The 22,039-nt window shown below is 34.8% G+C and overlaps 2 protein-coding genes across 6 annotated transcripts in view; one reads left to right on the forward strand and one right to left on the reverse strand.

The window, feature by feature from the left end:
- The window catches only part of LOC145729587 (diuretic hormone receptor-like), a 236,468-nt gene that overhangs the window by 198,733 nt on the left and 15,696 nt on the right, over window positions 1-22,039 (forward strand). For all 5 annotated transcript variants that reach the window (XM_081980409.1, XM_081980408.1, XM_081980407.1 and 2 more), the window contains exons 8-10: window positions 2,514-2,594; window positions 2,827-2,912; window positions 10,667-10,945. In XM_081980409.1, coding sequence (XP_081836535.1) covers window positions 2,514-2,594; window positions 2,827-2,912; window positions 10,667-10,945 — 446 coding nt within the window. The remainder of the gene's footprint in view (window positions 1-2,513; window positions 2,595-2,826; window positions 2,913-10,666; window positions 10,946-22,039) is intronic.
- On the reverse strand, window positions 19,418-21,821 carry LOC145729589 (uncharacterized). The gene is made up of 3 exons (XM_081980411.1): window positions 21,597-21,821; window positions 19,623-19,762; window positions 19,418-19,567 (listed from the first exon to the last, which is right to left on the reverse strand). The coding sequence occupies exons 1-3, from the start codon at window positions 21,773-21,775 to the stop codon at window positions 19,482-19,484; spliced, it is 405 nt and encodes a 134-aa protein (XP_081836537.1). The 5' UTR covers window positions 21,776-21,821; the 3' UTR covers window positions 19,418-19,481.

The following is a 22,039-nucleotide window of genomic DNA, read 5'->3' on the forward strand; positions in this document are numbered from 1 at the left end:
AATAAGGATTCCAGTAATGTGCTAAGAAAAGTAATTTGATCACTTAAAGTGGGTTTTACTAGGCTTTTTCCGAGTAAAACCTAGAATTTGTTTTGTATTTTCAACAGCTCCTACAGTTTTCAAGATAATTTCTGGAATAATTTATCCAGTTTATTTTTGACAAGTTATATATATACACTGTGTGTAAAAAGTCCGGCAACCCTGAATTATTTCGCAAAATATACAACTTATTGAAAAATATCCTATATAAATATTGACGCACTTTAAACGTTTTACCGTTAGGTGACATTCAGGAATATACAGGGTTAGCCACAATATGGCAATGAATTGAGGTTATGTTTTTTCTTATGGAAGGACCATGTTTCAATGACATTTTCTGATTCGCTCTCTTATTCTAATCACATTTCATGTAACATGTTGTATGGTTATCTTAAACAGTTTGGCAGCTATTTAATTAAATAAAAAAAATAAAATTAAATTAAATTATTAAATAATATTAAATTAAAATTAAATTAAAATAAATTAAATTAAATAAATTAAATTTAAATTATATTAAATTAAATTTAAATTAAATAAATTAAATTAAATTAAATTAAATTTTAAATAATTAAATTTAAATTTTATTTTAATTTAGCTCATTGTCAGACAGTTCAAGGGGCACATTTTCAGCATTTAATCAAATAAAAATTTTTTACTTATTTAAAGTGTAGTTTTCTTTAATAATTAAATAGCTGCCAAACTGTTCAAGATAACCATACAACATGTTACATGAAATGTGATCAGAATGAGAGAGCGAATCAGAAAACGTCATTAAAACATGGTCATTCCATAAGAAAAAACATAACCTCAATTCATTGCCATATTGTGGCTCACCCTGTATATTCCTGAATGTCACCTAACGGTAAAACGTTTAAAGTGCGTCAATATTTATATAGGATATTTTTCAATAAGTTGTATATTTTGCGAAATAATTCAGGGTTGCCGGACTTTTTACACACAGTGTATATTATATATATTATATATTTGACAAATATATATATTTGAGTTGCACCTGTAGCAATTTTTGGCAGTCTGGGTAGGTTGAAAAATCTACAGGGTGACTTTAGAAAATTGGTTAGTATTTATACTAAATTAGAAGATTTGTCAGTGTGGCAACATTGCAAACTTGCAAACATTTTGTAATAAATTAGAAAAATTGACAGCACGGCAATAGTGCAGAACTGTGATTAGTATTTTTTACGAAAAAAGATGATTTGGCAACATTGCAAAACATTTCGTATTAAATTGGAAGAATTTTCAGTGTGGCAACCACTCTGAACATTTTGTCAAATCAATGTAAACAGCTTCAAATCGATTTTTTAGCTTCATGAGTAAAGTTTTGATATATGTGATATTTGGCAGTCAGTTTTGAATGTTTTTAGGTCTAATTTAATCCTGGAAACTGTCAAATACAATTCCATAAAGGTATAAAATTATCGAAACGTACTTGATTTTATTAAAATATATTTTATAGCTTCATTAGTGCATATTTGACATTTGTGAGATTTGGATGACCATATTTGACTTAATTCTGAAAGTGACAACTGTCAATATCCTCTGCATAAAGCCTCAAAACTATAAAATACTAGTTTAGTCAAATCAGTATAAAAAGTATCAAATCTATTTTATAGCTTCATAATAATCTTTATACATTTTTGACATTTGTGACATTATAGATGACCATAAATAAACTTTCCATACAGGGTGAGTGCTTTCAAAGAAGAAAATCAAAATTTCTAGAAAACGCTTATGAATGATAAAAATACAAGACAAAAATTCTAAAGCAAATGAGAAAATAAATTTTTCACAAATAAGCAGTCAAAAACAATTTCTCGGCTGGAGCCATAAAAATATATCATCATATAGTATCATCCTGTAGAATTTTTCGACATTTTAGTTTACAGAAACAGCTAACTTATGGTTAAAATTTGATTCAATTAACTCAAAACTGTAAGAGGTGTGTGAAAAGTTTAAAACTTTAACACCCTGTATCTTAATAAGAAAGCAATTTGTGTCATATGTTTATAAGGCATTTTTGTTGCTAGTGACTGACTCACCCTGTATACACTGGCTAAAAGCAACAATTCTTTATTATTTCCACAGAACACATTGTACTGTAATACATACTTTACAAATTGTTGTGTTTCAATTTAGTTTTATTTCCTTTTATGTTTCTATTTTCCATATACCTTAATGTACCTATATTATCATTTGTTAGGTATTGTAGTTTTCATGCTTTATGTGAATTTCGGTTCGAATATTGAAATGTGGTTTTAGAATTTAGTCAGTTCATAATCCTGAATAAACAGATTAAACAAATTGCACTCATTTTTCATAACAGAATTGCTAAAAACGGTGTTTTAGACTATAAAACTCTTTTTCTGAATAAATAAAGCAAAGAATCTCAAAAACGCTGGAAGAATATTAATATAGCGAGTTTCATAAAAAAACTGATTTTCCTTTTTAATTTCCAGGACTTTACCTCTACATACTGGTCGTCCGTACTTTAACCAGGGAAAGCTTCAAACTCAGAGTCTACGTCCTAATCGGTTGGGGTAAGTTGATTGAGAAATTCAAATTTAATTTTTATCCCACTTGTTGCTTTTCCCTGTTATAGTAAGTTTACTTTTAAAATAAACCAACTTTTTGCTCCTCCGGAGCAATCAGTTCCGGAGTTAATCTGCTGTAACTGCAATTAATCTGCGCAAGAGGAAGTATTTGAGTGGATTTCCCGGAAAGTTGATCGGATAGCAAATTCTTGATTTTTAAGTTGGATTTGTATTTCAGGTTTGCCTCTGCTCTTTGTTATCGTGTGGGCTGTAATCAAAAGCTTTCTAGTGCAGACATCACTACTTGACGATCAAAATGACGGGGTAAGTTTTTAATTTAATTTTTGTCTGGTTAATTAACAAAGTTTTGAAGTAGTTAACTAGTAGATTTGATCCATATTTTTTCAAACTTAAAAGGACAATTACAGTCAACAAAAATGCTGTAGATAAAGAAGAATCAAAATTATTTTTAAATCAATGGAATCGACTATACATAACAGTTAGAATTCGATTACACCAAATTATCTACACATTACGTCTTTTGGAACAGTTTGAGTTTATGAGGAACCAAAATTTGTGAAAGGGGGTGTACTAAAGTTTTGAATCTAAGTTAAGGCCGGTTTTCTCAGTTATTAGTGTTCTTTCATGACAAACCTTGTTTAGATAAATGAAAGCAGAAGATCCATGCTACATTTTGAAGTTTGAACGAACTTCCTAACTGTCATAATAACCAAGTTACGCGCAGTCTAATTTTGACACCTTCAATAAAACTTGTTTACTTGCACTACTCTGTTGTTGTTTGACTCATATTTTGTGGTTAAACAAGTATAAATCTGCGCTTTAAAATAAAGAAAAAGCTAGGATATATCGAAAATAAACTTGAAAACCCACTTATAATTCTCACAAATAAGCAATTTGTTCTTTTCATTCCCATCCGAGAGAGGCGGTTTAAGTGGCAGCCAAGTTAATGAAAGTGCACAGAGAGAACCGACTTTTAATTCTTGGATGGCACGTTTTAGATTGGAAGCTTTGAATTATATCATTAGTTGGCAAAGGCAATGCCGATAGACGTAAATTGCATAGGAAAACCAGTCAAAATCAATGATAAGAAGAGAGAGTTGGCCACAAAATTTCAATCAGACTTCTTGGTCACGTGACAAATATCCAATGACGTCACAACCGTTTTGGCACACTGACACGTCAATTACAAAGTTTTTCATTCTTTGTTTGGATGATTGAGTATAGTGCTCCATCTCTTCTTATCAAGGGATTTTTCCAGAAAAATTTCCAAACCTGTTTATCAAATCATGTTAGTATAAGGTTTAAACTGTTTTTCAAAATTTTTTTGGCACAACTTACTAACGTCCTTCTTAGGTTACGTACGTTTTTTTCCAGAATTTGCGAATCTCATACAGATGAAATAAGGAATGGTAATAACCATCAACTGTAAACTAATTTTATGTACTGTTACATAGAATTTTCAAACTTTTATCAAAATTCTAGTTTTATATTTAGAGCCTAGACTGTTGGCATAGTTTACCAGTGTTCTTTTTGGGTTTTTGTAAAGAATTTTTCTTCACAAACTTGACAAAACACATAATAACACCTAAATAATTGCCAATCAATACTCAGCTAAACAGCTTATTGTAAAAAAAGAAGTTGTAAAACTTTTTCCAAAAGTACTGCTTTTTTGCATTAATTTTCAACCTGACTTTTGGCGTAGTTGACTAATGTTCTTCCCAGAGGTTATATTCAGATTTTTTCACAATTTTTTTGTCAAATTTGAGTACGTATAATAGCCACACCAGTTAACAAATCGTAGAGTTTAAACTGGAAAAACTCGATTTCAAGGACAGTCGGTAACAAAATTGGCCATAAAACCCACGTGGAGACATATAATCGCAATTTTAAACTCACATTTGAAACTCTTATTAAATTTGCTATCTAGTAACTTAAAAAAACCCTAAAAACTAGGGTACAGTCAAAGAGAAAAGTACTGTCAAAATTTGAACTGCAAAAACTCGGTTTACAGGCCAGTCGGTAACAAAATTGGCCATAAAACTCACTTGCAGACATATAATCGAAATTTTAAGCACACTTTTGGAATCCCCATTAAATTTGCTATCTAATAATTTTAAAAAAAACCTAAAAACTAGGTTACATTCAAAGAGAAAAGCACTGTCAAAATTTGAACTGCAAAAACTCGGTATAAAGAACAGTCGGCGACAAAATTGTCCATAAAACTCACTTGGAGTAATCTTATCTCAATTTTAAGCACACTTTTGGAATCCTTATTAAATTTGCTATCTAATAACTTAAAAATATCCTTAAAACTATGGTACAGTCAAAGAGAAAAGCACTGTCAATGTTTGAACTGCAAAAACTCTGTTTAGAGAACAGTCTGTGACAAAATTGTCCATAAAACTCACTTGGAGTAATCTTATCTCAATTTTAAGCACACTTTTGGAATCCTCATTAAATTTGCTATCTAATAACTTAAAAATACCCTAAAAACTAGAATACAGTCAAAGAGAAAAGCACTGTCAAAATGTGAACTGCAAAACTCGGTTTAAAGAACAGTCGGTGACAAAGTTTTCCATAAAACTCACTTGGAGTAACCTTATCTCAATTTTAAGCACACTTTTGGAATCCTCATTGAATTTGCTATCTAGAAACTTAAAAAAAAACCCAAAAAATTTGGTACAGTCAAAGAGAAAAGCACTGTCAAAGTTTGAACTGCAAAAACTCTGTTTAGAGAACAGTCTGTGACAAAATTGTCCATAAAACTCACTTGGAGTAATCCTATCTCAATTTTAAGCACACTTTTGGAATCCTCATTAAATTTGCTATCTAATAACTTAAAAAACCTTAAAAACTAGAGTACAATCAAAGAGAAAAGCACTGTCAAAATTTGAACTGCAAAAACTCGGTTTAAAGAACAGTCGGGGACAAAATTGTTCATAAAACCCGCTTGGAGTAATCTTATCTCAATTTTAAGCACACTTTTGGAATCCTCATTAAATTTTCTATCTAATAACTTAAAAAAACCCTAAAAACTAGGGTACAGTCTAAGAGAAAAGCACTGTCAAAACTTGAACTGTAAAAACTCGGTTTAAAGAACAGTCGGTGACAAAATTGTCCATAAAACTCACTTGGAGTAATCTTATCTCAATTTTAAGCACACTTTTGGAATCCTCATTAAATTTGCTATCCAATAACTTAAAAATACCCTAAAAACTAAAAAACTAGGGTACAGTCAAAGAGAAAAGCACTGTCAAGATTTGAACTGCAAAACTCGGTTTAAAGAACAGTCGGGGACAAAGTTGTTCATAAAACCCGCTTGGAGTAATCTTATCTCAATTTTAAGCACATTTTTGGAATCCTCATTAAATTTGCTATCTAATAACTTCAAAAAACCTAAAAACTAGGGTATAGTCAAAGAGAAAAGCGCTGTCAAAATTTGAACTGCAAAACTCAGTTTAAAGAACAGTCGGTGACAAAATTGTCCATAAAACTCACTTGGAGTAACCTTATATAAATTTTAAGTACACTTTTGGAATTATCATTAAATTTTCTATCTAATAACTTAAAAAAACCCTAAAAATCCACGGGGCATTTCAATTAAATTGGTTACTATAAGAGTGTCTCAGTCTAATCATGAACAGTTTAGATCGTTTATTCAGTCAGATATGTGGATGAAAAAACAAATAAAGCGTTATTTAATAACTTAATAACCTTTAAGATCTCTTTGACTCAATTTTCTCCCTATCGATTTTAAAATCTAATCAACTGAAATTTGGTTAAATCAACTGAAAAGTTGAAACTGAAAAGACTTCCGTAAAATTGCGGGGTTTCACTCAATTTGCTGTATAAAAGAAATTTTTGGCTAATTTTTAAATCATGTGCTTCATTGATGAAAAAGTTCTTTTAAAGTGGATTTGCTTCGAGGTTAATTTAATAATAAATCTCTTGAATAATTTACTTTCTTTTAGTGAAACGTGTGGCTTTCTTTGGTGAAATTTTGTTGGAAAAGTGAGAGAAGCGAAAGAGTGAAAATGAACTTAATGTCTAAAATCATAAATTAACTGCTTATTTTTCCTGAAAATTATTACACTTAAATGAACCCTACTCATTGATTTATCGAAAACTTGTCCCAGACTTAGAATATTTTTTATTTTAATGGAAACCATTCAGAATTCTTTGAACAGATGAGAGAACAAATCTGGGTTAAATCTGCAACCGCCGGATAGTAGATTACAAGCTTTGCCAAAGTCGGTGATTAATCGCTTTTTTATTGGATTTTTCCAAACAGGAAACAAGGGCACCATTTAACCGCACTGTCACAACAATGAATCCTATTTCCTATACCTCACCACCCATGTATTAGGAAAATGGTTTTAAAACTTTTCAATTTACCAACTGTTTTCTAAGACACAAAAAGCTTAAAAGGCTTTCAAACCGACAAATACTTTTACTGTTGTACACATACGGATGCAGGACAGACTACATGCAGACTTATCCTGAAAATAATTCTTCCCCTTTCCCTCTGTTTCATACAAACTACCACATTTCTTCTGTTTCTTTAAATATGACAATTTACAATCTTTTCTTTAAAAAATCACAAATAACCGAGATATTGTCACGAATGGAAAATCCATTTATTCAAAAGATTCTTATTATTTAAAAGTATAAATTCATTAAATTAAAGCAGATATTCGGAGATGGCAAAGTAAAAAAATGCTCGAGGAAAGGTTACAGTCAGAATGCATATAGTAGTGCACACCGTTACTGCTATGCAGAAAGAGGAAGCGGGTTACGTCAGCCAATCGGGTATAAATTAAGCTTAACATGCGTTGGTAAGGGAGACGGACGCAGACTCCGCCTCATAACACGATGATGTAGTCGACCCGATTTTTGCAATCCGCACCGGGTTTGTAAATTAATTGAATAGTAAACCATTTCCTAAATTATAATAAAACACGAGTGCCAAACCCTCCGGAAAGCTGTCCTCATCATTGTTTAACAAATGTAAGAATAATCTATTTAATTATTGTAATATTTTGTGCGTGTAAAAGGTATTGTTTAAAGTTATAAATATGTTCGAAGGTTTTATTCCGATTCACTAAGTTGATAAACCAACCATTTTGTCAATTAGTTTTAACTGTTATTTAGTTATTAAATTATATTTTTCTACCAAGTGGTTTGATTCTACCTCTGAAACAAGATCTCGGTAAAGGCGTTTATTAAAGTAATAAACGCGCGTTTTGTTTAACTTGTTGGGCCAATATTTGACATGAAACCCAACAGTGTAACTGTACTAGAAATATTCAATTATTACAGGCGTCACAATTTGACAGCTTCTAACTTGGTTCCTACGACAGGTTCGTTATACGGGAAGTTCGTTTAATTGTCAAAGTGTAGCTTGTAATTTCTAACTAAATACAATTCTCTTTAAATAATCGAGATATTAGCCGAGAAATAGAGCACTACGAACAACAACATCGTACACAATTTGACAGCCCCTATCTTGGTTCCTATGACAGCTAGAAGGTTCGATTAAACGTTCAAATGTAGCTTAGAACTTCTGCTTTATTTTGTGGAAACAGAGTTTTCATGAAAAATCACTAGCAACTGAGAAAACCAGCCTAGAACGCTGTTGTCTACGCCAAACTTAAATAAAAAATTGTAGTATATTCCCTTCCACAGATTTTGCAGGTATAGTGCGTTCCTCGTACTGTCCCAAAAGAAGTAATATGTAGATAAATTGGTATAAATAGTCGATTCCACTGATTTTAAAATTATTTTGTCTTTTCCTACTCTCTTCTTTATCTATTAATTCGTTGACTATCATGTTTCCTTCATTATCTAAAAGTATTTCTCTCTCTCTGTTCCCTTCTAATACCTGTCCTCTGTTTCTTTAAATAGGACAGGTGTCCTTATTTGACATGTGCTAACTGGAATATTATGACAACAAATTTTGTTTAAACGTCAAGGTCATGCTTCCAATCTCAATCTTCACAGGTTTAGTACGAAAATTGACCAGTTGAAGTAATTTTTCACATTTTAGTATTAGTTTTATGATTTTTAACTAGTAAAAGTGACTAATGAGTCAATTTTCAAGATTTTAACTTCAATTTCTACAATTCTATTATAAAAATTTAACAATTTCAAGACATTTTCAATGACTATCACCACATTTGCAACAGAACAGTCTAAAGAGAGTCTAAATTAGACAGCTTCATGTCATAACTGTCATAATGTTACACGTAGAGCAATAAAATGCATTTTATACTATTTAAATTGTTTTTAAAAAGTTATGCAGTTTTATAGCTCAATGAAGAACATTTTGACCCACACCAAATTTAGATAGACAGATACATGACAAAACTGTCAAAGTTAAAAACAAACAACTGTTTTTAGTATACTCGATTTTACTGATTTTAAAATTATTTTGTCTCTTCCTACTCTCTTCAATTATTTTCTTCTTTCTCTGTAGCATTTTCTTATTTTCTTTCGTCGCCACCTTTATGTTACTTTAAATAGAACCTTATTTGACACGTGTTAACTGGAACATTATGACAGCTAGGAATTTCGTTCAAACGTCAAATTATAGCCTGTCTTTTCAGATTTCTTTAATCTCAACACAATCTTCTTTAAAAAAATACGAAAAACGAAATACTTGCATGAAACACAACAGTGTCACTCTACTAGAAATATTTAAGTGTCACAATTTTAGTTTTGTCAAACTTGGTTCTTATGACAGTTGGGAGATTCGTTTAAACGTCTCAAAAAAGTCTCAAGTCTCAAATTTTCCAAAAACAATTTTGAGGACAGTTTTGAAATATCTCTGCTTTAGTATGATCAATAATAAGTCGCTTTGGCCATATGATCAAACATTAATTTTCTCATTGAATTGAGTCGATCTTAATTCATCAACAAGGAAAATGAGTTTCGCACTATCAATTACCGTTGCAAGCAAATGGAATAATTTCCTGGAAACGCCTGGATAGCACGTATTGACACATCCAGCTTAAAATTCCCCTTGTTTAGTATTCCAGATGGATTGCGAAGGGGATGTATTACACAGAATGCGAAATCGGCAGTCGGTCCATGTTTAAAGGGTAGTAAAACAGTCGATAGGAACAACGATATTGATAACTAAAAATGGATACTAATTCCGCAGAGTTTAGAGGAAAAACTGTTTGATCTTTGATTCCAAATGAGGACTTTGACCAGTACTCTTATGCATTTTGCATTTTTAGAAACTTTCCTTTCTCTCGGACAAGAGAATATGCTGATTGCGTTGTTAGAGAAGTTCGAAAAGTTCGGAAACTACAAAGCGCCAGGAAAATTTGCCCTCGATAGAGAGAAAAGTCTGGGAAAACGGTTAAAAGTTTTCCTTAAAAAAAAAATTAAACTTCTGGATGTGGGTGATGATTTATCACACGCTGATAGAAGTTTTTATTGAAAATATAATTAATATAAAGTAAATTTATACGTTTTTTTGCATATTTATGTCACTCTGGTATTACCAAAATATAGCGTTTCTACGTACTATTAATATGAAAGTTAAGCTTTAAATAAATAGTAATAGAATAAATCACAAATAATATGCAATTATGTAGCATTAGCATAATAATAAAATAGCGAAAATTATAATCTGTACATTTTTGTAAATTTGTATTTTAATTAAAAATTATTTGATTTATTTGTTTTGGTCATGTAGAGTCCGCATTTGTGCGCAAAATTGCTCATGACGCACAGCCATGACAGAATGATATCTTTCAAGCAAATTTCAATTAGACCCATAATTTTAATGTTCAAATTGAAATTTAATGGTAAAATTTTTAAATTTTCCTGTCACACTAATTTTTGCTTTTCCAATTTTGCTTTACCTTCATTAGTTTAGACTCTAGATTTAATTGAACAATGGACCCTTAAACTAATTTTGGCAAACAAAATGTCAATAAGGTTCCATTTAGTTTCACATTTTTAGTGGACACCCTGTATATTACTGTTCTTACCACAAATTTCCACAGTTTTTAGCAAAATTATACAATTAAACTAACATTTTTCAGTTACAATGCGTATGGTTCAATGCCAGCAACATCGACTACATATTCCAAGTACCAACAATCAGCGTCCTGGTGGTCAACATCGTCTTCATGGTATCCATAATGATAGTACTAGTCACTAAACTACGATCAGCCAACACTTTAGAAATTCAGCAGTACCGAAAAGCTGTCAAAGCTTTGGCGGTACTGATTCCTTTACTCGGAGTTACCTACGCCATCACCATTTACGCTCCATGGTTATCGATATGGGACATGTTGAGAAGCGCCTTGTTGTCTGTGCAAGTAAGAGTTTTTTTTTTAGAAAAGTAGTTTTTATCACCTAAAAACTTGCCTGGAGATTACATCTACTACTCTTAATTAACTAGAAGGATTTTAAAATTTTCTTTCAAGGAGTGTGAACAAGACAGCTATATTTTCACTCCTTTAATTAACATTTTCCTCATAATATGCTGTAATGGTACAGTTATGGGCACTAAACTATACGTAGTTATCAGCGCTAACCAGAACCCCTAAACTAACTTGGAAGTTCTTAATGGAGAATGTTAATTGGGTTTTTCAGTGGTCTTTGAAGTTCGACTAAGTGGGCGAAAAAGGTTTTGCCCTTCGATGCTCTAATTTATTGCAATATTTCCATAAACAGATGCGGATGCAGTGGAATGAACAACCGAAGAAGGAACTTCCAATTGGAGAAATTTATGACCAGACTATAGTGATTGTATCAAAGCAATAAATTTCAGTTTGCGAATGTACTAGCAGCTTCGCAAATCAGTTTAAAGCGATCCGAATTGAATACGTAAAGACGACAAGTTTTATTACACCTCTGCTTTCATTAAACTGGTTTTAGAGTGATAATTTTTATTGTGGTTTGTGTTACAAATCAGATGATTTGTCCAGGAAATTGCCTTTACAAACCTCCAAAAGTCCTTTATTAAGCTTGTAACTTCTTTTGAACTACTCTGTAACTGTTCAACATTTTTAGGTCTATTAAACCATCTAAATACTCTTCGGTTTGATTGGTGAAGTTCATTTAATCAATTGCAGTCAGCTTCAGATGATTTTACTGGATTTAATAAATTACTAATACTTAATAATGGTTTTATAATTGATTATAGTAGAATGCACTGAATTAATTAAGTCCCACTTTCAAGAACACATCAGAAGGGTCGTAAGAGTACCAAAAAATTTTATAGTTATAAAATTTGGTTAAGAAATGCTGTAATAACATTGGTAGTAATTAATTTATGCGTCAATTTTGGTACAATTTTCATAACATTGGCAACACATTACTACAACATTCAAACTATAGACTATAATTTATGATAACAAATCAGTATTGTATGGCCAGCAGGCCAGTACTTTCACTTCAGAATAGAATGTATAGATTGTAACTGTCAGGGTGACAACGCACTGCGACCTTGTGGCTCCTGTTACTAGGATCTGGGCTGAGGCTAGTTTCATCACAGTTCTTCCTCCAGCTTCAGCTGAGTCGATTTAAAGAAGAAATCTCCCCATCATTGAAGATAGAATATCCTGGTTGCGATAGTCAGTTTCAATGCTGAACTCTTTCTATTGCGTGAATTTCCGCCTGAAAGATATTGGGGTATTTTCGCATTGGCTCCGAGTATTTGGTTCTTGGCCCTTGTTTACACACAAAAATGTTTAATCAACATTTTGGTGTTTGGTATGGTTGGATAGAGGGCTTCAAGACTGACATTTTGCTTTTTTGCCGGTCACTCTAAACCAAAAAACAACCGAGTTACAACGCTACAAACATTCAGCACCTTATGCCACAACAAAAGACCTATGCACGTCACTTTTTTTGGAAACAACCTGTATATCTGTCAACCAATTTTGGAGCGCTTAACAGGGCTGGATAGAGGACTTAAAAACGACCATTTTGGCTTTTTTCCGGTCGCTGAAAACCAAAAGATATCCGATCGAGGGCATTTTGAAAGTTAGTTGCCTATGCTATGCCAGTATTTGAGTTAACTGAAACTAATTCACCCCGAGAAAAGGGAGTGAGGTAGAAACTTGAAATTTTCAGGATTCACAGCTAAATATGTGCTCGTATTAGTCGTGAATGTTTCGTCACGATGGCATTATCACAACTTGTTCCCTTGTTTGTCTTGGACCGAACTGCATATTATTGAATCGTGTGTTCGCCCAGACGGTATGTAACAGATTCATTAGCCCACTCTCTCTTGTTGCTAAACTTAGTGAACTTCCAAACTTAACTTAAAAACCAGATAGTTTTACCTTTCGAATAAGTCAGATGTGGAATGCCATTTGATAGAGATGTCCAAGTTCTCCTATTTACCAGCATTTCTCCTCCAACTTCGTTCTTAGCTAATCTAAACAAAGCTGCCTCAGTGGCTCACTGCACCGAGAGGTGCAAAGGTATGAGGTCAAGCATTCCAGTGCCGCTGTAGGATATGTTCTCATGGCTTTTGTTATGCATATGCATGCCAGTCTTTGAACTTTGCTAAGGATATGCCTAGCAGTACCTTGTTTGGGTTTATTGTACCGAGCAGCCGCTCCATACGTATCATTGAGTCTAATCATGGTGGTATACATCCATTTCACAATGCTTGAGTTGCAAGCCCAGGTCTTTCCTGCCAGGCTTCTAAACACCATTAATGCTTTTGGAATATGCCTGTTCCAAAGAAGTTTGTGATCTAGTGTTATTCCTAAAAACTTCTTGCTTGAATTCCATGAATTCTCGGAATATCTGGATTGTTTTCAGATTTGCAGCTTTCTTCTTTATGTGAATCGTACAACAGCGGTTTTGACTGGATTTATAGTAGAAATGTGACGTAAAATGTCATTTGTCGAAATGTAATTTTCTTGAAAACTATTGAAAATGCCATAATATTAAAGTCAGTGACAAAATGGCCACAGTTACAGCAAAACAAACACCGGATTCGTGTGGTGAAGCGTGCAGAACCTATGAAGTTTTAATTTGACGAATTACACTGTAAGTAGTCTTTATCACTTTATGGAGCCAAATTTCACAGTTGGGACGCTAAGGAACACTTTAATACTTTGCTTGCGTCACATGACAGTTCACTCATCACACTGCAAGTTATGTTTACAGCTCCATGGAACCAAATTTGTCAGTCCTGACGTTAAGGAACACTTTGATACTTACTTAACCCCACAACTATTAAATTTCGCTCCATAGAACTATAACTACAATGTACAGGGTAAATTATCCAAGCGATTGAACTATTTTGAATTGGTAATTTCGCGTCACAGCTGCGTGATTTTGACAGCTGTGACGTGACGTAAAAAATATATCAAAGGGTCTGTTACAACAGTTGAATTTAACTGTATGAAACTATAAATACTGCTTGCTATGCGATTTATCAAGAAAATACAACTAATTTGCTTATTCCAGTGGTATGTCTGCAGTTGATGATCAGTTTTGACAGTTGATGTGCTGTAAATATATTGAAGTGTCACTTAGCCTTGCAAGTGTCAAATTTGAGACTTTATTGAGATGTATATACCAGGAGCAACTGAACTATCACATGAATATAATGGTAATGGTAATGTATGGTGTGGATGGTGGCAGATGTACTACGACCTGATTAGATCTATTGTACCCCATCTTCTTCTGCTATCTCAAGGTTTCCTTGTTCATAGCAGCCCCTCAAGATTTAGTTCCTTTAGGAATTTCAGGATCTTAAGTGGGTCTGTTCGAGGTATTTCTTCCACAGCCAGCTGGTGTAATCCCAGTGTGTTTAATCTTCTGCGGCGTACAGCATAACACTCGGTGTTTCTGGTTCTTCTCCGCAAAACCTGCAGGTACTGTCCTCTTCTAGGCCTAGCTTCCTTCTCTGAGTTGACAATGACCCGTTAGAAAAGAAACCCTGTTAATGCCTTGAGACTAATTTTGCTGAAGTTAATCAGTGTCTTCGATCTTGCTCGGTTAAAATTGCCGAGGAGATCTTTGGCCTGCCTCAGTCCTGGAAGTCTTTGCCAGTGCGTTGCTCTCAGTTATTCTTCAGCTTTATTAAGTACTTCCTGGACATATGCTTTTCCAAGGCCCGATCAAAGGCCCGATCACTCCTTTTCGTGAGAGAGTATCTGCTTGTTGGTTCCCTCTACTCCGACGTGCCCCGGAACCCAGAGGAGGGTTACCTTGTTGTTCCTTCCTAGATCATTGAGTTTTCCTAGGCACTCCAGAACCATCATCTAGTTGATGTTAGATGAGCTCAACGCTTTGATGGTTGCTTGGTTATCGGAAAGGATCGCAATTTCCTTGTTCCGGTATTTCTTGTCGAGGTTAAACTGAATACACCTTTCTATGGCGTGAATTTCCGCTTGAAAAATGCTAGGAACTGGCCCATGGGTTTGGAGTATTTGTCGCGAGGCCCGTAGACTCCTGCTCCAGTCCCCTCGGGAGTTTTAGATCCATCCGTATACCATATTATGGTATTTTTTCCCAATGTTTGAATGGATTCTCTGCTCCAATCTCTCTTGGTGCTCAGTTCCATTCGAAATTGTTTTTTTGAAACTAAACTTCTTGATGATTTCGTCGGTTGGGAGATCGGCGAGGTGTGCCAGTGGGTAGTGAGTCCCTTGCACTGTGTGCTCTTTAAATTTAAATCCGACCTCTAGTGCTGCCGTGGCGGTCGATCTCATTGCTCCCGTTATGCAAAGACGTGCAAGTCTCTCCACCTTCTCTAATGTTTTCCTTGTTGTGGCAAGTTTGGTTTTTCTGGGCTACACTACTGCGCCGTATGTGACCATAGGTCTCACTATCATGGTATACATCCATCGCAGTATTGATGGGTTACAACCCCACGTCTTTCCCGCAATGTTCTTGCACACCATCAGTGATGACCTTGCCTTGCTGGCAATCTTTTCTACGTGGCGGTTCCAGATAAGTTTTGAGTCTAGGGTCCTAAGTACTAAGTCCCAGGTACTTAACCATAACTGACATAAATATAACATGAATATAAGCCACGCTGTTAAGTGTCATAACTGTCAAATTTAACTCCCCAGAGTTACGAATAACAATTTGCGGGTGATTCGTCAAAGATTTGACATATTATAGTTTCACGGCATTGTGCAATGAGTTTTGACAGCTGTCAGGTCAAAACTCATGGAACAGCCTGTCATAGCTAGTTCAGTTTATCCCAGTGGTCCACGTTTTTCCAACCACCCAAATTTACGATTTTAGCTGAATTAAGAACAGTTTTCAAGAACTTTATAAAGATTTGGTTTTCTTTGCTGTTGTGTCATCTGCACTATTAAGTTTCATATAATTAAAGTTTTTGAAACCATCTACAATCGAAATCTAACCTCAAATTTCGAAGATCGACATTTTTTACATAATACTCTAATTATTATCTACGTATAAACACCCATCTCTGAAAAATACCTAGTTCCTACAATAACTAGAATGCCATTAACACAACAGATCGTCTCGTGATTGTGGTTTGTTAAATTTACAGGAAAACCCCAATTCCTAACACTTTTTCATTTATATGCATGAGAAGGAAGTTGTAAAAAGTATTCCAATTAGCATAACTTAACATCACGTCCATTCTTGGCGAGATTTTTAGCCTCAGGGTAACCCACTTGTTTGCAGGAAAAGACAATCAACTCATCAGTCTTCCTGCTATTATTACATAATTTTTTCGTTTTAGCTCAACAGGAATTGTAAATATAGAACGCTGACCATTTAATACGTAATTTGTTTGTGCAGTATGAACAAATGAGTAAAACTTATCATTTGTTGATACCTTTTCGTGTACCAAACATTAAAAAATAACGTGACAAGAACTCTTTAATTAAACGGACATACATATTCATGGCATGCAAACCGGCACCGTCGACGTCATTTTACCTTCAACGTTAGAGAAGAATGAATATTACACATGACGTTAATAGCGTTAGTTTCAAACTCGAAATCTTTTTATTCGTCCAGTGTAGAAACCGTAAAAATGTCCCGTCGAACTGATAAGAAGACTTTTTGTGCTTTTCCTGTTTTGCCTCTCGTTAATCCCATCCCGGACGGAAGGTTTGTCCTGTGGGATTTGCGGCGTTGATGTCATCTGCAAAGATCGTTATCCCATTTGTTCGACGCATTAGATCATTATTGCCTTAGATTATAGCGGCTGTTGTTTGGTGTGTAAATTCGATTTTATTCTATTTTTTTTAATTACTAATAGAAGATCATTAGTCTACCGGTTAATCGGTCCGTTCTTGTTTGATTGTCAGCTTCTTAAAATCCAATAGATTACGGGTCATAACAGTGCACGTCGTCAGGTAACGCTATAAAATAATGTCCTCCTCTTAGCAAGACACGTAGTAACATGAAATATGAAAACACAGATTGCTATTCTGGGGTTAATGATGAATTAAATTGATCACATCGCGATTCCACGTAAATGCAGAAAATCACTTCTTGACGTCAGGAGTGACAGAGGTGCGGACGTCGTCTCAGATCACTACCTAGTTATCGTCCAAATAAGGATTAGGCTGGCCACAAAGAAAAAGCCAACACATATAAACGCATTAAATTTAACACAGAAAAACGAAACACTATTGAAAGAAAACTGATAGAAGATCCTACAAACTTAGATGGAAATCAGGATAATATCTGGAACTGCATCCAAGAAGTACTGGTCAGAGCTAGTAAAGAGGTACTGGGGGTGAAGAGGATAGAGAGGAAAGAATGGCTGTCAGATGACACTTGGACAAAGATTCTTAGAAGCAACAGTACAGCCAACGAACGAGACAAGAAAACACGAAGGTAGGCTTACAGAGAAGTAAAGCAAGCAAGAAGGGGCAAAAGGGAATGGATTAACAGTCTAGGAAGAGAAGCAGAGGAGGCTGCCACAAAAAACAACGCAAAAAAACTCTATCAAATAACGAAAAAGCTCTCCAACAAAAATGTCCAAAGGGACTCGCCTTATGTGATGAAGGGGAATGGTAAACCTGCTACCTCGAATGAAGAACAACTGATCGTCTGGAGAAACCATTTCAGTAATATCTTAAACCGCCCTTCTACACCATACAACGACGAAATAGCTTTTCGCGACTAACCTAACCTAACCTAAGCCAATGCACGAACTGGCGTGGTATAACCCTTCTAAACACCATCACCAAAGTTATATCTTTGATAATTCGCGACCGAATTTCCCCAAGCGTAGACGAAAACTTGCGACAGGAACAGGCAGGATTTAGAAAGGATAAATCCTGCGTAGACCATATAAATAGCCTACGTATAATCATTGAACAGTCAGTTGAGTTCCGAACTTCATTATATTTGGTTTTTACTGATTTTGAGGGGGCTTTCGACACACTATCGCATCACATTCCAATCAATCTGATCTGCTCACTCAAACTCTGCATGTCAGGTACTTCACAAAGGAATACCAAGCGAACCTATAACAGCTGTGTCCTCTCTCCAATGCTTTTCAATATCGTGGATTCCGTTCTCCGCAAAGCTAATGACCAGGACAGAGGAATAAGATGGGGCTTCATTGGCCGGCTAGAGGACCTAGACTACGCCGACGATATCTGTTTTCTGGCTCACTCCTTTGAAGATATGATGCAGAAGCTCAGACCCAGTAAAGAAGTTATGACAGTTGGTCTTAGGATTAATATCAATAAAACTAAACAGTTAAGAGTTAACACTGACAACGTTAATCTATTATATAAAGGCGGGCGGCACAGATATGGTACAGGCATTAAAGCTAGAATACAAAAAGCAAGGAGAGCTTTTGGATTGCTTAGCAGGGTCTGGAGCTCGATAGCATACAACACCAACACAAAACTACGTATCTTCAATACTAACGTAAAATCTGTTTTGGTTTACGGACACGAAACATGGAAAACTACTAAAAGCTCATCCAGGGCTCTGCAAGTTTTTGTGAACAAATACGTATTTTCTGGCCGGTCTGCATTTCAATTGAAGAGCTCTGAAGAAGAACAAACCAGACTCTGACCGATACAGAGATACGGAAGCGTAAATGGGGATGGCTGGGTCATACCCTTAGAAAATCTGAAAATAATATAGCCCGAATGGCCCTGGAGTGGAATTCCCAAGACAGCCGCGCTAGGAGCCGCCCAAAGACAACTTGGAGAAGAACAATATTAAGTGAAACACGTAAAATGAGTAAATCATGGCAAGAAGTCAAAATGCTTGGGAGAAATAGAGTCCGATGGAGAAACTTTGTTGTGCCGGCCATGGAATGATGGGAATATTGATTGATTGAAGTGAAGAACTGTCAAAATAACCGAATTACGGGCTGTTAGTGGCAACTGTCAAACTCAGCCCAATCTGTATTTTTCTTTAACACAATTATTTGACATTTTTACTATAGGAAGGAAGAAAGTGGAAGATAGGGAGAAGGTGGTCGAAGGAAGAATTCAAGGCCTACAAATTGACACATTGAATCATCCGGTAACTGTCAAAATAACCGAGTTACGGACTGTCAAAACGGCAAGTGTCAAGTTTTTAGTGCATTCTGCCTTGCTGCTTTGTCTTTAAAGTGTTACGTTACTGCTGTTATACACTTCAGTTGAATTATTATTAGAAGTACTTTCAGAGTAACATTACTTGATGTGTTTGCTATTGCAGATACTTCAAACTGTATGAACAATGCAATGATCTCGATCTAATAAAGCAAGAAATGGAAACGAAACTGTTTTCTCCAGGAATAGTTTAAAAATAGGGTCATTACGTCACGGAAATACATGCATAATCGCTTTTTACACTGAGGTCGTAGGTAAAAATCATGATATCCCATTTTTTATTATACCCTACTAAGTTTTCTGATGGTAAACGTATTTAGACTAATTAAGAACAAGTTCCATCAATGCATTTTAGTCCTGCATCGCAAACTGTAACTGACCAGTCTTCATTGTCGCATTTTCCTCCTATTCCTGTAACAAAAACAACAATTTTAACTTTAATTTTCCTATGGTTTTCGATACTGACCTACGATTTGTTTGCAAACTCTGCAGCATCCACAATAATCCAAACTGACGGTAGTGTTTTCATTGTGGCATATTGGGTAACCTTCTTTACAAACCACATCTACTCCACAAGTGCCACAAGGTCCAGTTCTGGGAGTTTCACTGAAAAATCATGATAATCTACAGTAACATTTTAACCAGAAAGTGCATTTGTAGCTGATTAATTGGACAACAAAGAAACAAGTACAGATAAACATCCAAAACTTGCTCATTGGTAACTAATTTGACTTTGGATTGTGTCAAAAGCATCTCTAAATTTCCAGCATGACTGACAAAGCCAGACATTACACATAAACCCTACAAGTTTACAGTAACTGGTTCCCTGAACTGCTAATTAAACCTTTTGCTCCGGATATCCGGAAAATAATATAGTGGCATTACGTTTACGAATCTCGTAAATACCCTCGGGAAACCGGGACCGAATTGGAAAACCGATATAACAACACATTCAGGGAATATGATTGGAAGATTGACAAATGATACTAATCCGATCTGATTGCTTTCTTTTGTTTCGTATTTTTACTTTAGTGATGAGTGACAGTTTTCAAATGGGAACATGCGAGTCATTTTGCTCTATTTTATTATGTTTAGGAGCTATGACACTCCAAAATGTGAAAAAGTCATTCTCAGACAAACTTATTTTCAGCGAAACTTTTAATGAATATCGCAAAAACGGTTTAAGTTAGGGGTGCAAAATGGACGCCAGGTTCGTGTCCTCAGTTTGAAATTCTTGAGAACTAATCTAAGACATAAGCGAATTTCAATATGATGTTACAGTTAATGTCGTTACTGGCACTTCTCCTTGGACAGGTACGTGTAGACTAAAGTGTAGTATAGTATGAGTGGCCAAAGTTCCGTCCGAATCGGTTCATCAGGAGCGGAGCTGCGCAGCTTAGTATGAGCGCATTAAAATATGAAACATTTTTGATTTTCTACGTTTAACTAGGGTTAGCTCAAAAATTTGCTTAGTCCATACAGGGTGAGCTGGAACTTACAGGGTGTGACTAAAGTGTGAGTGGCCCAAGTTTCGTCCAGATAGGGGGTCATTGAACATTGAAATTTTCAATACTTGCAAAATTTGAACTGCCAGAAACACAGTTTGAAAAAACGGACAGACAAAATCACTCGTCAAACCCACTTGGAGTGAGAAAGTTACTGTTTTAAGCACATCTTTGGAATCCTCATTAAATTTCCTATTTAATAACCTGAAAAAACACTACAAAATTTGGTACAGTCAGAGAGAAAAGCGGTATCAAAATTTGAACTGCCAGAAACACAGTTTAAAATAACAGTCAGGAACAAAATTGCTTGTCAAACTGACTTGGAGTGAGAAAGTGACTGTTTTAAGCACATTTTTGGAATCCTCATTAAATTTCCTATTTAATAACCTGAAAAAACACTACAAAATTTGATACAGTCACGGAGAAAAGCGGTATCCAAATTTGAACTGGCAAAAACACAGTTTGAAAGAACAGTCAGCGACAAAATCACTCGCCAAACCCACTTGCAGTGAGAAAGTGACTGTTTTAAGCATATTTTGGAATCCTCAATAAATTTCATATTTAAAAACTTGAAAAAACACTACAAAAATTTGGTACAGTCAGGGAGAAAAGCGGTATCAAAATTTGAACTGCCACAAACACACTTTGGAAGAACGGACAAGGACAAAATCACTCGTCAAACCTACTGGAATGAGAAAGTTACTGTTTTAAGCACATTTTTGAAATCCTCATTAAATTTTCTATTCAATAACCTGAAAAAACACTACAAAATTTAGACAGTCAGGAAGAAAAGCCGTGCTAAAGTGACAGAAAGGACTGTCAAAGAAAAAATCGCCTGTAAAACCCACAAATTACTGTTTCAAGCACATATCTTGTTATTAACTTTTTACATAAATTCTATAAATATGGTAGATCCAAAAAAAATCCGATCATACCTGCAATACTGACAGCAACCACATTCTCCATAAAGTAAATAAGGTTTGTCTGCAGGGCATGGATCGGGTGGGGGAGCGCATCTCACCCTTTGACAGAGTGTCCAATCTTCGCAAAAACTCGCATTATTAACACTTAAACCAACGACCACTAGTGCAGTAATAAAAATTAAACGACTCATGTTTAAGAACGCAGCTTGAACAATGATTATTGTTTGCCTGATGCAATTATGATGGGAAGTACTGTAATTTACCATGAATCATGCTAAAACGCATAGAAACGTTTTTATAAGTTTCAATTGCTTGTACCTGATAGCAGCACCTTTTTTATATTTACAAGTGGTTTTTAATTGTTTTAAATGTTATCTTAGTTAATAAAGTGGCTTTAATTCCATGCAAATATGGTAGTGTGCATGCAAAAATATGTCAGCTCAGAAATAAAAAAA

The sequence above is a fragment of the Ips typographus genome, linkage group LG5 (assembly GCF_016097725.1).
Source record: "Ips typographus isolate SLU linkage group LG5, UJ_Ityp_2.0, whole genome shotgun sequence".
NCBI classification, from domain to species: Eukaryota; Metazoa; Arthropoda; class Insecta; order Coleoptera; family Curculionidae; genus Ips; species Ips typographus.

Excerpts from the sequence above, each read along its gene's own strand:
- LOC145729589 (XM_081980411.1), bottom strand. The coding sequence starts at position 21,775 with ATGAGTCGTTTAATTTTTATTACTGCACTAGTGGTCGTTGGTTTAAGT. Across the intron at positions 19,763-21,596 it reads GGTTGCTGTCAGTATTGCAG|TGAAACTCCCAGAACTGGAC; the intron begins GTATGATCGGAT and ends ATGATTTTTCAG. Across the intron at positions 19,568-19,622 it reads AGTTTGCAAACAAATCGTAG|GAATAGGAGGAAAATGCGAC; the intron begins GTCAGTATCGAA and ends TTTTTGTTACAG.